This window comes from Rhincodon typus, chromosome 32 (assembly GCF_021869965.1).
Source record: "Rhincodon typus isolate 14 chromosome 32, sRhiTyp1.1, whole genome shotgun sequence".
NCBI lineage: Eukaryota > Metazoa > Chordata > Chondrichthyes > Orectolobiformes > Rhincodontidae > Rhincodon > Rhincodon typus.
In genome coordinates, this window is record NC_063363.1 from 14,515,338 (window position 1) to 14,527,980 (window position 12,643).

General features: G+C 36.7%; 1 protein-coding gene across 1 annotated transcript in view; it reads left to right on the forward strand.

The window, feature by feature from the left end:
- The first annotated feature begins 2,985 nt into the window (after positions 1-2,985).
- LOC109927322 (cytotoxic and regulatory T cell molecule) overlaps positions 2,986-12,643 on the forward strand; it is a 42,289-nt gene continuing 32,631 nt past the window's right edge. The window contains exons 1-2 of the mRNA XM_020527307.2: positions 2,986-3,054; positions 11,740-11,886. Coding sequence (XP_020382896.1) covers positions 3,006-3,054; positions 11,740-11,886 — 196 coding nt within the window. The 5' untranslated portion in view covers positions 2,986-3,005. The remainder of the gene's footprint in view (positions 3,055-11,739; positions 11,887-12,643) is intronic.

The following is a 12,643-nucleotide window of genomic DNA, read 5'->3' on the forward strand; positions in this document are numbered from 1 at the left end:
ATACCCACCACTCTCTGCGTAAAAAGGTTTTCTTCCCATCCCCTCTAATCCTTCTGGACATAGCTTGAATCTATGACCCCTGGTTTTTGAACTCAATGCCAGGGGAAACAGGTTCCTCTTGTTTACTCTATCTCTACCTTTCACAATTTTGTATACCTCAATCATGTCACCCCTCAGCCTTCTCAGTTCCAAGAAAAACAACTTCAACCTCTCTAATCTCTCCTCACAGTTACAATTCTCCAGCCCTGGCAACGTTCTAGTAAATCTTCTCTGCTCCTTGTCCAGAACAATTACATCCTTCCTGTAATGTGGTGACCAGAATTGCACACAATACTCCAGTTATGGCCTCATCAGTGTCTTGTACATTATATCCCTACTTATGTATTCTGTATCTCTGCTAATGAAGAAGAGCATTCCATATGCCTTCTTTACAACTTTATCTACCTGCATTTAGGGACCTGTGCACCTGCACACCAAAATCTCTTATTTCATCTACCCCTCTTAGTATATTCCCATTTATTGTTTATTCCCATTTACTGTTTGACCTCCCGAAATACCTTAACTTCACACTCATCAAAGTTGAACTCCATCTGCCATTTTCCTGCGCATTCCACCAACCCATCGGTATGACAGCTGAATTTTGTATCATCTGCAAATTTCTCAATTGTAACCCCTCATGTTCAACTCCAAATCATTAATGTATAAAACAAACAATAGGGGTCCCAACATTGAGCCATGCGGAAGATCACTTGAAACATCTTTCCATTTCAAGGGCAGCCATCGATGATTATCCTTTGTTTCCTGTCATGAAGATAACTTTGGATCCAATTCAATGCATTACCCTGCTTTTTTTATTCACTCGTGAGATGTGGGCATCACTGGCAAGGCCCAGCATTTATTGCCCGTCCTTAGCTGCCTCTTTGAGAAGGTGCTGGTGATCTGCTTTCTGGGGTTTTTAATTTTTGACCAGTCTGCCATGTGGCACCTTGTCAAATGCCTTACTAAAATCCATGTAGAGAACATCCACTGTATTACCATCACCAACAGGCCATCACCTCCCCTTCAATCCCTCTTTATGAATGAAAAACAAAATAATGAGGCAATTGTGCAAGCCGGACATGTATTTTTTAAGAAAACACCGGAAAGCTTTACTAATTGTTAATTTAATTCATTCTGAAATCTCGTTTACTGAAACAGAAATTTGGGAAGTGTCAGATACATTGAGCCAAAATTTAAAGCCCTTTAAAAAGATTACTTTAAAACATTAGAAACATGACTTTGGCTATACCCAAAATTTCAGGTATACATTTAAATTCTAATCAAAACAAGTTTAGGTACAGGAAAATTCATTCTCTGCTCTGTTCATTCATATTGGGGTGTGCCTGTGGCATTAACCACATGACACCAGGTTATAGTCCAACAGGTTTATTTGAAAACACAAGCTTTCGGAGGCTCAGTCCTTCTTCAGGCATTGGTGAGAGAGGTAGTATCAGACACAGAATTTATAAGTAAAAGCTCAAAGGTTCACAACATTGATGAGAATGTACCAAACAAACCTAAGATGCTGTTAAATCTTTAATCAGTTAGAAGTTTTTAATTGATTAATCTTTACTCAGAGAGTAGTAAGGGCGTGGAATGCCCTGCCTGCAAAAATAGTAGACTCGCCCACTTTAAGGGCATTTAAATGGTCATTGGATAAACATATGGATGATAATGGAATAGTTTAGGTTAGATGGGTTCCAGATTGGTTTCACAGGTCAGCGCAACATCGAGGGCCGAAGGGCCTGTACTGCGCTGTAATGTTCTATGTTCTATGTTCTAATATGCTTATGTAAATCCCCAAATTCCTTTCAAGTCATGGTCCTGAGAGAACTAAAGCCTTTGTTAGCGTAAAGAAGAGGTGACAGTTTAGATCAGACAATGCATGTTAGATGTGAGGCCTAGTTTAGAATCTGTTTGTGTTTTACTTTGGAGTCAGGCTGGTTTTATTTCTAAAGTAGGAACGTGTGTGTGTGTGTGTGTGTGTGTATGTATCACTCACACACACACACATGTGAATCTGTGGGGTGAATTTCTACTTGCAGATACATTTTATTTTGTTCAAAAAGCACACAATTTATAGACAGTCAGTCAATATGGTGTTTTATAAATTCCTACTTTAGAAATAAAACCAGTCTGACTCCAAACTAAAACACAAACAGATTCTAAACAAAGTCTCACACCCAACATGCATTGTCTGATCTAAAATGTCACCTCTTCTTTACACAGATTAAACCTTTAGTTCTCTCAAGACCGTGATTTGAAAGGAATTCGGGGATTTACATATACATATTGGTCAGTTTGAACGTTCTAACTGATTAAAGATTTAACAACATCTTAGGTTTGTTTAGTACATCCTCATCAATGGTGTGAACTTTTGATCTCTTACTTTAAATTTGTGTCTGATACTACCTCTCTCACTAACACCTGAAGAAGGACTGAGGCTCTGAAAGCTTGTGTTTTCAAATAAACCTGTTGGACTATAACCTGGTGTTGTGTGATTTCTGACCTTGTCCACCCCAGTCCAACACAAATACCTCCACATTGTGGCATTAACAGCAAAGGGGGTGCATTTGAGGTTTAACTGAAGATGGAAGAAGCTTGGGTATCATGTAAGAAGGGATTTAAATTGCTTACACCCAAATTTCCTCAACATTTTGAATTGGTTTTCTTTGCTGAGCTCACTCCATTCCTGCACTGAACAATTTAAGGACGTTTGTACGCGTTCTGTGCAGTAAAGAATGCTCCATTCTTTTTGAGTAAACAATTGCATTTGAAAAACAATGTTTAGTCAGACGGATCTCTGCACTTTACATGCATTTGACACTGGGTGGAAAGTCCATTACCAAATATGGTCTTGTGATGTCACGGGAACCCACATCGTGTTTTGTACAGGGCAGGGATACTATACTAAATACAGTAGCAGAGGAAGAGACCAGACAGTGTACATCTGGTGAAAGATTACCATGACTGTTCCTTCAGTGCTGTATTTACTAGCCTTCTTAGGACTGCAAGGTAAGTCAAAATCTTTACTTTTCAAAAGTAAAACGAAAATAATTTTATTTTTAACTATGCTGGAAAACCACAACATGACATGTATAATGAAGCTGAGGAGTGGATGTAGTTAACCAGTATCCTGTTTGTGAACCGTATGCTTTTTACAATGAAAACGTTATTTCATTTTAGATGCAAAAGGTTAAATTCAGTGCTACATCGCTAATATTAATAATTTATGAGTTGTATATTTGTATCTATTGTACCTATTGATAATTGAAAGTAGTGTTTCACTCTGACTAATGACAGCCTAAGCATTCAGCTTATGTGTCAAGAAAATTCTCCACAGAGGAATAAAGTACTTATGCACATTCTCGGAGGGTATGATAAGCTTGCACAGTGACTAACCCTTCTGCTCAAGGAAGTTCAGTATTTAGTCTGTGCTGAATTGGTTAGTACCAGCTGAAGCAGCAACAACAGTGTTGCAATTGGTAGTCATGCCCAAGTTAGGGCTGAGAAAAATCAGCAAAGGATAATTGTCATTCTCAATAGCTAGTCAATGAAATAAAAACCAAATGAACTGTGGAATCTGTAAATCAGAAACAAAAACAAAAATTACTGGAAAAGCTCACCAGGTCTGAGGAAGGATCAATCGACCCAAAAACATTAACTCTGATTCCTCTCCACAGATGCTACCTGCTGAGTTTTCCCAGAAATTTCTGTTTTGGTTCTAGTCCATGAAAACTAACTGCATGTGTGCACATCAGGTGAACACAGGATCAAGCTCAGGTTCAGATATATCCCTCCCATTAAAAAATATTCCACTGTCTCTCAGGATCAGAGCTCACGGTGCAATATTGGTTTCTTGAGTGAGGTTACCAAACTAGCCAATTATCCATGGAACAGCATCCCAGGATGAATGAAAACCTTTGCGAAAAGACTAGAAAAATAGTTAAGTTTAAAACCCTAGCACTAATCTTCATGTAGCATTGATAGACCCTTAATTTGTGGGCATTTTTATTGACAACTGTGACATTGTTTCCACCAGGTATTTTCAAAACACAAATCTTGTTTGCCTTCAGTGATTGGCATTAATCTGTGCGTATTGTGGAAACGTTGTTATTATTGTTACTATTGCCAACCAGTTCAGAAAACTGAGAGGATGAGGAAGAATCATTGAGTATACTGTAACTTTTTCTAAATTATGGTAATAATTCAAGTCGCACCTCAGTTACTTTGTTGTATTTTTAAAGATACTGTAAATGTAATCTATATCAAACACCTAATATATTTTGCAATTCCTGCACATACCATGATTCCTTCCTGTAACATCTTTCTGATCACATTTTCCTCAACATACTCTTGCAAATGAACTTGTCTTCTAGTGCATTGAAAAGATTAATGCAGCTGCCTCTCATGGTATATCAGTTGAGTATTTCCAGTATATACTAGGGTCCTACTACAGAATTTGTTTTAAAAAACACAATCTGTTTGGAATTATTGTGACACAGATCATTGGCAGGTCGGACGTGGACTTGAACCCTGATTTTTTGACCTAGTGGTAGGAACCTTACCGCTGCAATACAAATGCCTTCTCTTGTCTGTGTTAAATTAGCCTAATTATTAGACATACTATAATTGTGCTCAACACTCTTGAATTCTGATAAAAACAATCAAATAGAATTCTTATCCTTGATTAATGTTCTGCAGTGCCTAAGATAATGTGTGAATTGTAGGTGAGCTGTCATGCCCTCGTTTTTAAACAGTCTTTTGATACTCATTGTCAAAGCTTACACAAGAAAAAGAACCATGGTCCTGGTGTCTGAGTGGAACCAGCCAATGAAGCACTTGTTGCCACTGTTATATTGCAGGAACTCCGCTAAACAATTTATGCACTGCAAGATTCCAGAAACAGTAATGAGATAAATTTGTTTTGGTGATGTAGATTGAAGGGTAAATACTTACCAGAACAGCTGAGAGAATTCCACTGCTGTTCTTCAAATTGTGGCTTCAGACCTTATATGTATACCTGACATCATTCAGTACTGCACTGAAGATACAGATTAGGTGCATATTATCTCTGTAGTGTTTGAATTCAGGATGTTCTGAGAGTGCTACACACCACCTCTATTGATACAAAACGTTAAGAAATACAACAAGGGAACAAAGTCTTCTCCCTCAAAAGTGGAAATAGATCCCACAACTGGGTTTACTAACAGATTAAAATGCTCAACAGGTGAATCCCAGGAGAAGAGCAAAAATGGAAGATAGCAAATTGAGAAAAAAGATAATCAGACAGGCTGTATAATGGATGTTCAATTTGCTATCCCCTGTTAATGCGCAGTTGAAGTTGAATTTCACTCACTAAGGCCTAACAGAAGGAACTAGTATTAATCTGCTGAACAATTGCTGTAAATACAAGGACTTAAAGGAATGAGACCGTAAAGTGCACAAATAATAAAAAATGTATCAATGTAATGTGTTTATATACACAAATGAGGCAATATTTATAAACAGTACAATTTACATAAATATAACTATAATTACCAAAAATGTGAACTGAAGAATCAACTTGAATAAAAAATGATTTGTTTAATTAAAAATATTCATCAGGACACAGTATATCAGTAAATCATGACTGGTTTCCATGAAGCAACAATATATACCACCATTCCCTGGACATTCAACTGGGAGTGTCTAAAGTGAAATGGATAAACAGGCAGTACTGATGCCCTAACTTTGATTTCTATCACTGAATGAACTAAAAACATTTGGATGTGATGTCTCCCAGGTCAGAAAAGCTTTTTAACACTCATTTTCCTTCTTTATTTTACTTTGAAATTGGTAACCTTCAAATTAAATCTGGAGATTTTGTGGAAATGACTGATGGTTGTAAATAATTTCACAAAGTTTATTTAAATGCATTATTCATAATTTATGCACTAATACATAACAATCTAACAAAATCTTCATATGTCCCATGTCTTTTCTTAAACATAAGTATTTAACAATGCCATTAATACTGTTGCTAAATGCTATCGTTTTGGTGTAAGGCCAACATAAAATACCAATATATTTACAACAGCACATCATTTCTGTGCCAATGATTTACTCTAGTCATAGTGGCCATAAAGCTTCTAAAATGATGCTGACATGAATTGCAATAATTTATTAAAGTAATTTAAATTTTAGATATTTACTGCAATTTTACTACAAACTGTGACAAACTACATATTATCTACTGTAGCAAAAATAGTCAATTCAAGTTTTATGGTAGAATTTCTCATATCTAGATTTTGATTCTTATCTTGTGACAATTCATGTTTTGCTATTTCTATTCTCATTAATGCAAGAAAGTATGACAGGAAGAGAGGACACAGCAATCATTTTTACTTCCCTTCTTGGAACAGGAAGTAATCTCACCACACCTGTTAAATTGCTCACTCACTATTCAATTATCAACTTTGCTGGATGCCTCCTTACAAAAATAATACATTTCTAAATTGGAAGAATATTTTGAACAGCCCTGCCTCAAGTTTATAGTATGAAATTCAAATGTATTCTAACACAAGAATCTATTAATGGCTGTAGGAGTAAAATACTCGCCACACAGGAAGTTAGTGTCAAATTCGAAAGTGAACCAGGTAAAATCTGAGAAGAAAGTATGGTCAGTTTTGTGATGATCACACTTACATCCAGCTCTCTAAATTTTCTCATGCATTTCCTAAACAATGAAAAGCAATGGTTGTTAACAATCAACCAATTTGTGCACAAGTTCCGGGAGCAGGAATAGATCATACAGCTGGTTCATGTGTTTCTGATAGTGTTAGTTTTAAATCTAGTTCAAAGTGTGTCTCAGTTATAATTTGCACAGTGTTAAAATCAAAGAAGTTTAAATCTGCCTTCCAGTGAGACCAAAATGGAAAAATAATGACACCCTAAAAATTCACTAATTAATTTTGATTAATAGAGACATCCTCTCGCAGCAATTTCTTTTGCATTAATGGACCTCAGCTATAACCTAGAAACACCAAATATGCATTGCAGACAGTTGTGTGGTGTAGATTAATAAAACTGAACTGAAAACTAGGAGGAAAGGCTGATGGCAGTCTTCAGTTCGTCAGCAAAGACTTCAGATTTCAATACAAAACCATCTATGTTTCCTTCATATTGTCAAGATTTTGGTGAATTTTATGCACCTGACCCATATTTGAGTGGTGGCCTTGATTCTATTTCTGCACAGTTGAATTCATCCACAAAATATGGACAAACCCAACAACTCAAATCCCCCAGCATGTATCTGGTTTTGGGGGATTTGAGAAATGGAGTTATGTTGAGAAGTCATAATGTTGCATAATATTTTCAATTAATTACTGGCAAGTTGATGAACTCAGGGCACGTTTTTGGAACTTGGGATTGGGACATCATAGCTTTTACAGAAACTTGACTGAGGAATGGATAGGATTGGCAGCTCAATGTTCTAGGTTTCAGATGCTTTGGGATGGATAGAAAAGGAGGCAGAAGAGGAGGGGGAGTGATGGTTTTGATTAAAGAAAACATTACTGCTATAACTAGAGAAGATATTTCTGAAAAATGGCCCAGTGAAAATATATGAGTTGAAATTAGAAATAGGAAAGAAATGGTCACCTTGATGGGATTGTACTATAAGCCCCACAATAGTCAGAGAGTAATTAAGAAAGAAGTATGTAGAGAGCTCTCAGATACATGTAAGAATACTTACTTATAATAGTAAGTTTTTTTTAATTTTCCAAACATTGACTGAGTCTACCATAGTTTTAAAGGTTTGGATGGTGAAGTTTTTGTTAAATGTGTTCAAGAAAATTTTCTTTATCAATATGTAAGTGTTCCTACCAAACAAGGAGCAAAACTCAACCTTCTTTTGGGTAATAAGGCAGGGCAAGCAACTGAATGTTAGTAGGAGAACAGTTTGGGTCTAGTGATCATAACTCTATTTGGTTTAAAATAGTTGTGGAAAAGGATAAGCCTTCCATAAAAATTAAAGCTTTTAATTGGTATAAGGTACATTTTAATGGTATGAGACAAGAACTTTCAAAAGTTGATTGGAGTAGACTTTTCGTAGGTAAAGGGATGACTGATAAGTGGGAGGCTTTCAAATGTGTGATAATGAGAGTTCAGAGGTATTCAGAGTAAAGGGTAAGGTTGGTAGGATGAGAGAACAATAGATGAATAAAGATGTTGAGGTTCTAGTGAAGGATAAAAAAGAATCATGTATTAGACATAGACAACAGGGTGTTGCATTTTGGTAAAATAAAAAAAGGGCAGGACTTATACAACAAAAGTAGAGCCTTGGATAATACTGTAGAACAGAGAGACCTTGGAGTTTAGGTACATAATTCTTTGAAGTATGAGTCACATGTAGACAGGGTGGTTAGGAACACATTTAACATGTTTACCTTCATTGCTCAGACCTTTGAGTTTGGAGTTGGGACATCATGTTGAGGTTTACAGGACATTGGTGATGCCTCTTCTGGAGTACTGAGTCCCATTTTGGTTGCCCTGTTATAGGAAGGATATTATTAAGTTCCAGAGGGTTCAGAAAAGATTTACTAGGATGTTTCTGGGAATGGAGGATTTGAGTTATAAGGAGAGGCTGGATAGGCTGGGACATTTTTCACTGGAATGTAGGAGATTGAGGGGTGATCTTATACTGGTTTAAAAAATTATGAGAGGTATAGATAAGGTGAATGACAGGTGTCTTTTCCCTGGGCTGGGTGATTTCGAGAATAAGGTGCATAATTTTAAGGTGAGAGGAGAAAGATTTAAAAAATACATGAGGGTCAATTTTTTTTGACACAGAGAGTGGTTCGTGTGTGGAATGATGATGGATGTGGGTACAGTTACAATGTTTAAAAGACATTTAGATAAGCACATAAATAGGATATGTTTGGAGGGATATGGGTCAAGCATAGTCAGATGGGACTAGTTTCATTTGGCGTTATGGTCAGCATGGACTGGTTAGATCAAAGTGATTGTTTCCAAGCTGTATGACCCTATGACTTTAAGTAATTTCCTCCCACTTCTCAATTCATGAGACTGTTCTTTGGGTCATTTTCATGTGGCTACATTTGGGATATGATCGGCCCTCTGATGGTACAAAGATCATCCAGTGATATTAATGGACGGTTGGCTTATGTCCTGTACGGTCTCTAAGCAACTGCTAAATGCTTGCAAACTTCCATAAAGAAAGTTATCAGGATACTATGCGATCATATTGTTCCATTTCCCAACATTTGAGGAAGTCAACAGAGGTTTATATTTGACCAGGTGTAGAGGAAACAGTTCCTGACAGTAGAACCACTATTTGGGATAAAGAGGTTAATTCATATACCACAAATTTGTTTAAAGAATAATAAATATTGCTTCAGTGAATTTGGAAATTTGTATGTTGAGCTTTGCCTATCAGTTGTCCTCTACTGAAATTACAGTATGGCTTGTGGTTAAACCTACATCATTGGCACAGTTGTCTTTAACTCAGCGTGAATCATTGCAAAATGAAAATAGCCTGCCTCCTGATGTGTTTAAAATAGAAAAGTGAATAATAGAAAGGTTATAAATGACATAGCTTTACAAGCTCGTAGAATAGCATCTAAATAACTTTCCAGAGGGGGCTTTTTAAGTGTTAGTAATGATTCACATCTTCTTGCAGTTGCCTTTACACTAGAAAGGCCACTGTGGTCAGCGATGTAGGAAGGTAGGGTAGGGTTGGGGGGTGGGAACATTACAGTGACTTTATTTTAGAAAGTATCAAAGTTTAAACATCAGAATCCATGAATAATTTTACATTTCTTTTCCTTTCCATGTTTTGTCATGTTGGTTCAGACCTTATAAAACCAAAGTTTTTCTTAAATGTCTTTTTCTTTTGGTTTTGCAGACAAGAGAACTGTTGGAAAGTCACAGTTTACACACTGGTCATTTTACAAACTTTCCACACATGTGATCTCTGCTATACTTGTATGACCATAAACAGGCAGTCTTTTTCTCTCACTTCCTTTCAACATGCTCCACAGTTTGTATTTCAGTTGTCAAATTGTAAGTTCTGTCATCTGCCTTCACAGAATTTTGATACTTCACAAAAACGCGGGAAAGCACAATTTGAGACGTCCAAAATACCCAATAAGAGTCTTCAAATAGATTGTTTCTCACATGGAAGCAGATGGCATAAATTCACCAAAAATTTAATTTTCCAGGAAAATGTTCAAATCCTTTCTTGCCTGATGACTATGCAACTAATTGCAGATACAATAGCTGTGTTATTTTCCCAATGGTTTAAACGTATAGATAAGGAGGGCTCCTAGTTCAATTCTCTGTTCAGCTGTCTACATACTGGAGGGCTCTAAGTTCACTTACCTGGGTCCAGGGAATTAATTCATTTTTCCTTCATTCTTTCTTGGGATGAGGGCATTATATTTTGTCCGTGGACTGAGTGAGTTGTTCAGCCACATCAGAGGGCAGTGAGTCTGGAGTTACACATAGGCAGGATCAGGTAAAGACAGCAGATTTCTTCCCTTAAAGGACATTAGTGACCAGCTGGGGTTTATTGCAATTATATAGCTGTCATGGTCAGCATTACTGAAAGTAACTTTTGATCCCACATTTTGTTAAAACAAATTGTTAGGGTGGGATTTGAGCTGATGTCCCCAGAATGTCAGTCTATTTTTCTTGATTACAAGCCCAATGGCATTACCATTACACAACCACCACTCTACGGTGAGTGTTAAACCTGTAAAATTAATCAGTGTCACTCATGTAGAATGGCCACTTGGGAAGCATGTGATACTGTGGGTTCAAGACAGGTCAGGAAATCATTGGGTAAAAGTTGAAAAACCGTAGTCATGCAAATACAATGTGAATCTGCATGTTACCTTGTATCTCCACATAGCATAAAGTTGTTGAACAGTCTGCCTTGAAATTTTTACCTAGTCCCAGCCATTGTTACCCTCAGGGTAGAATGTCTCCATGTTTCACTTGCAGTTAAAGAACACTAAAATATGCCCATCATAATCTCTTTGGAACTTGGAAAGGGACCAAATATGATTTTCACCATTCTGGTGACAAACCAATGTTCAGAATTACCTCAGGTACTTCAGGAAAAAAGTTATTGAGCACATTTTGCAATCCTTCATAACGTGAGGATTTGCTGAATGTTGATGGAATTTCCATGGTTAGAATGCACAGGGGAAAATAGGGTTGTTAACATGTTCTATACATGTGGTAAAATCAAAAATAGCTGTACATTAACAATAGTTGCAAGTGTCAAAGGGATATTACCAATAAAAACTTATGGTTGTAAGCCAGGAATTCTTGAAGTCATGATTAATTCAAAAATAGCTCAGTGATTTGATGATTTATACAGAGATGGAATTTTATCTTTTGGCAGAATACATTATACAGGAATGTTATCTTTTAGCAATGCACATTAAACCATTTAAAATGCACAATATTAAATCAACTGTTCATTTTCATTTCTATCCAGCTCAATATTTTTGAAAATCTTCAGAGAACTTTCTTATACACTGACAATTACAATACCTTGATTAGATCTCTGGTCCACAAGGCTTTTTAAAGGATATTGGAATAATCAGTTGGGATTTTAAAACATTGCATTTCCAGTGAAATGCATATAACTCAAGTGCTTGTTTGAAATAAAATATTTTCCTCTTTCAGCAAGCTTAGCTACCCTGAAAAGAGAGAACATCACTGTACTCGAAGGAGAATCGGTACTTCTCAATTGTACAATGGATAAAATTGAGAATTCATCTATTGAGTGGTCAAATCCAAAGTGGCACGTTATATACTTTAACGACATCCGAGGTAAGCAAAAGTGTAATTATTCAGACAAGCATGAGTAGGCTATTCAGCCCCTTGAGCCGATTCCACTGTTTATCCGGATCATGGCTTAACTGTACCTATCCTTTTATATCCTTGTCTTTCAAAAATCCATCAATTTCTGATTGAACCAAGATTTCACCCTTTTGAGGATAAATCTCACAAGATTCTACACTGTACAGGAACCTACTGAGAGACATCTTATCAAAGGCTTTCTGAAAGTCCAGGTGGACAATGACTTTACTGGGTTAACATTGTGTGTTCATTCAAAGAATCTATCAAATTTATGCAATAAGTATTTATTTTCCAAAAAGCAGGTTGGGTATCCAGCGAATTATCTCTCTGACTAGGTTATCATGAGTAGCATATCTAATGATTTCTCTCAGCATTTTACTCTTTATGCAATTAAACCAATAGTTCTGAATTTCCCTAAAAGATTTACAAAGACTGTCTACTAAAGAAGAAGAATTGGATATACTAGAGTTCCTTTCATCAAGGCAGAGAGAGAAGTGTTAAAGATTATAAAGGATTTTGATAAAGTTAAACGGGGAAAGAAAAAGTACTTCATCAGTAAATAAAAGTCAGCAGCAAAACAATGGAGATAGTAGGAACTGCAGATGCTGGAGAATCCGAGACAACAAGGTGCAGGGCTGGATGAACACAGCAGGCCAAGCAGCATCATAGGAGCAGAGAGGCTGACGTTTCGGGCCTAGACCCTTCATCAGAAAAGGATGAAGGGTCT